At 38.5% G+C, this 3,770-nt stretch overlaps 1 protein-coding gene across 1 annotated transcript; it reads right to left on the bottom strand.

The window, feature by feature from the left end:
* Window positions 1-1,722: 1,722 nt before the first annotated feature.
* On the bottom strand, window positions 1,723-3,352 carry LOC142371063 (ferritin, liver middle subunit). Its single transcript, XM_075453654.1, has 4 exons — window positions 3,035-3,352; window positions 2,427-2,573; window positions 2,165-2,290; window positions 1,723-2,060 (listed from the first exon to the last, which is right to left on the bottom strand). Exons 1-4 carry the CDS (start codon window positions 3,134-3,136, stop codon window positions 1,905-1,907), a joined length of 531 nt encoding a protein of 176 aa, XP_075309769.1. The 5' UTR covers window positions 3,137-3,352; the 3' UTR covers window positions 1,723-1,904.
* Between the last annotated feature and the right edge of the window lie 418 nt (window positions 3,353-3,770).

Genomic DNA, 3,770 nt, shown 5'->3' with positions numbered 1-3,770 from the left:
TCTGGGGTAATAACTACAAAAGCTCCTTAAATTTACTCTGGAAATTGCAAAAAAGGGCTATTAGAACCATACACAAAGCTGGATTTTATGATCACACATACACATTATTTCTGCAATCTAAACAATTCAAATTGCTGGATTTGGTAAACTTTTATACAGCTCAATTATTGTACAAAGCCAGCATGAATAATCTGCCAGATAATATTCAAACACTCTTTAAATTGAGACATGGAGAACATCACCTAAGGGGATGTAAAATATTTAAAGTGCCAGCGGTGAGAACCACCAGAAAAAGCACGTGTGTGTCTGTGATTGGGGTTCGGCTCTGGAATGGGTTGAAGGAACAACTTAAGCAGTGTATTTCTATTCATCAGTTCAAGGCCAGATATAAAGTGGAAGTAATGAAAAAATACAAAACTGAAGAAATTTTGTAATGTATATTTACGGGCTATTATGTTATCATCTTATAAATTGTGATTAAATAATAACATCAAATAAGAGATGAGAAGATATGTGTAATAATATGTTAAAATTAAGTTGAAAGTTAAAAACTATGCCAATGTATGTAAGACGCATCCTTATAAATTATAATTTTTGAATGGGGGTGGGAGAAAATAAGTATTTTTTACTTCATCTCACTCCCTTTCGAGCTAGTATTGATTTGTAAATTGATATGTATTATGGAAATGTATTTATTTTGTAATCTGCCTGAAAATAAGCTCGAAATAAACACTCAATCAATCACACTTTCACTGGATAAGCTATTCAAAAAAAAAAAAAAAAAAAAAGCCAAACAGGACAGAAATGGGAGTATTCCCACTTCTCCAGGCACTATGGTTTAATTTTTTCCTCATTAGATTGAGAACCTGAATTTGTTTATGGGCAAACAAATAATGTTGAAAGACTTAATTGATTAGGACAACATTAAAGTATTACAAGAAATCCCAGCTCCACAGAAACTAGTGTCAAGACTTTTGTAGCACCTACAGAGGAAAATGCTACCTATTTGTACATAAAGTTGAATCAAGCAATGGAATATGATTCTTGCAAAAATATGCTTTACCACAACTGTCACTTTAGCTTCTTTGAAATTAAACTGTACAAGACCATTATTCTACCAAGGTGAAGACATTTCAGCATCTGAAATTGTGCAATTCTTTGGAGTGCATGAGAAAACCAATTTCATTCATGGCTGTCTATGCCGATATATTCGAGTGAGAATTTGGCCAAACATTTAAAAAAAGGTTTGCAGGTTAGAGCCATCCATGTAGTTTTATTACAATGAATTGAACTCCAATTGGACTATTATTTAAAGGGATAGTTCGCCCCTTCGTATCACTCAGTGATTGCCACATTAAGGTGTTTACTGCTCAGTCTACATAGCCTGTAGTGATAAGGTAGAGAAAATAGCACCAAACAAGGTCTTACTTTTTCCTGGGTGACTGATTACTCTTTTGAACGCATATAGTTTTGAGAAGCAAAACGCTTCATTTTTGTGCCCCCAGCAAACTAGCCGGACTACCTCCGTCAACACCAAAACAAGGCTGGAACTCTGCTCACAGTACGCACCGGGGGGGGAGGGGGTAAGAAAATGTTCATAATATTGCTAGTATGGGATGTCATATAGCATCATGTCAAAAGAGGCGAACCTTTAAGTGCAGAGATGAAATTGTAGTAATTTGGCACTTTATAAACTGAATTGATCATCAAGACAGGCAAAACTCCAGCTCAAAATGTTTATTTTGATTAAAAGATGAAACAGCCCCAGTAAGGCATACAGCAAAACATTTCTTCCATATGACATTTAATACCAAAAACTTCCAAGCAACTTCAGATTTGAAAATCATGCTCAGTGGATGAACAGCTGGAGAAGCGAGTTTGGTACAAGGCCAACTGCAGCGCCTTTAGCTCTTGCCTCCCAGGGAGTGTTTGTCAAACAGGTATTCTGCCATCTTGTTGTTGCCAGCATCCATGCGGGTGAGGTTGGTGATGTAGTCGCCAAGCTTCTTGATGGCCTCCACCTGCTCGTTCAGGTAGTGGGTCTCCAGGAAGTCGCACATCTGAAAAGAGCATTTATTAGATTGAATTAAAAAAAAAAAATTCAAATGAAAAAGTTTTAGTTTTAGTCCCAGCCTTGCTTGTTAGACCTCTTAATACAACTTACATGAGGATCGCTGTGCTCAGACGCCAGCTTGTGGAGATCCAGCAGAGCCTGGTTGACATTCTTCTCCAGCTGCAGGGCGCACTGCATGGCCTCTAGACCGCTCCCCCACTCATCACGTTCAGGTTTCTGCACGAGTAAAATAAAATGGACTGAATACTCACGACATTAACCTGGAGACACTGAAAGCCAAAATAAGTGTAGGAACGCCACTATTAAATCACCGGTTTATGTACCATCAGCAGACAGTCAGGTTTGTACTGACCTTGACATCTTGGAAGAAAATGCGCCCTCCTCTCTTGTTCTGGAAGGACAGCAGCTTGTCAGCGTGCTCCCTCTCCTCATCACTGTTCTCCTTGAAGAAATGGGAGAAACCTGGAAGGGCCACATCGTCACGGTTGAAGTAAAATGCCTGCAGGGGGAACAAGAGAACAAAAGGTACTCATTAGGACACTACACCCATTATTATATGGCTGAAGATATCGAGACGAATAGTAGTTATGGAGCCTTCAAGTGGTCAGGTGCATGACTCAATAGTCTGGAGTAGATAACCGGGTCGCTGATGACTAAAGATGCAACTAAGCAGGATTCAGCTTTTTTGTTTCCTCAGCAAATTAAGTATGGTGTAAGGCCCTCCTTTTCTGGCATCAAGTCAGTCGGTTTGATGAGAAGATAACAGACTTTCATAAGATAACCTTAACAGCACGGGAATTCTGCATTTCTGAATAACGCAGTTTAACTAGAGAAACAGCAACATTTAGAAACTATATTAAACATCATTTTTAGAGCCAAGTAATACTTCTCAGCAATATAATCACTAAGCATGCATAAGAATTATACTACATTTCTTAATACAAATAAATATTTTCTTACCATTGAGGTGTAGGTGTAAGAGGCAAAAAGCTCCATGTTGACCATCCGGTTGATGGCGGCTTCACAGTCGCGGTGGTAGTTCTGACGCACTTGGGACTCCATTTTAGCTGGCGTAGCTGTTGCTTTTTGTTATCAAAAACGGTACAAAAATAGAGCTTTACGTCGACTTTCTAGTAGTGTTCAAGTACAAAAAAGGTTCTATAAATCAAAAATGCCGAGCGTTCGATACAAAGAAGCGGGTCGAAGGAGGAGATTCCGTTCAAACACTGTTGAAGCAAGAACTCCTTGAAGCTTTCTACCCTGGGCTGAAATGGAAGGTGAAGTGCTCCCTGTATTTATATCCCGCGGTGGACCTCGTGACCGACGTAACGTCACTCTGTACGTCATTTCCACCAATCACCGAGCGCAGACAAGTTACGACAGGAAAAAAGCTGCAAACAATGGGACCATGATATTGCATTTTTTTTTCTATATCTACTGATTCCTGAAAATCAGGGTTGGAATATTTTATTTGTTTTAATCTAATTTACCGTGACGACGCATTTTTAGTGTTCCAAGAGACACCAAACTGAACTATATTTGAATTAAGATATCAATTTTGGGTGTAAGTGAGTAGCTTAATATGGCCTATGTGTGGAATGTTTTTGAAAGCTATTGTAACTGACTTTTCTTTAAAACAACAATGTTTGAAGAAAATACATCTAAACCCCTGAATACAGACAAAATAACAATCCAC

Source organism: Odontesthes bonariensis, chromosome 21, assembly GCF_027942865.1.
Source record: "Odontesthes bonariensis isolate fOdoBon6 chromosome 21, fOdoBon6.hap1, whole genome shotgun sequence".
NCBI lineage: Eukaryota > Metazoa > Chordata > Actinopteri > Atheriniformes > Atherinopsidae > Odontesthes > Odontesthes bonariensis.
Note: the sequence above shows the minus strand (reverse complement) of the source record. Positions and strands in the feature narration are given on the sequence as shown.

Bases quoted from the DNA above. Each gene is read 5' to 3' on its own strand.
- LOC142371063 (XM_075453654.1), bottom strand. From the start codon at position 3,136: ATGGAGTCCCAAGTGCGTCAGAACTACCACCGCGACTGTGAAGCCGCC. The intron at 2,574-3,034 runs GTAAGAAAATAT...TTCCCCCTGCAG, and splicing joins CTTACACCTACACCTCAATG to GCATTTTACTTCAACCGTGA. The intron at 2,291-2,426 runs GTCAGTACAAAC...TTACTCGTGCAG, and splicing joins TTTTCTTCCAAGATGTCAAG to AAACCTGAACGTGATGAGTG.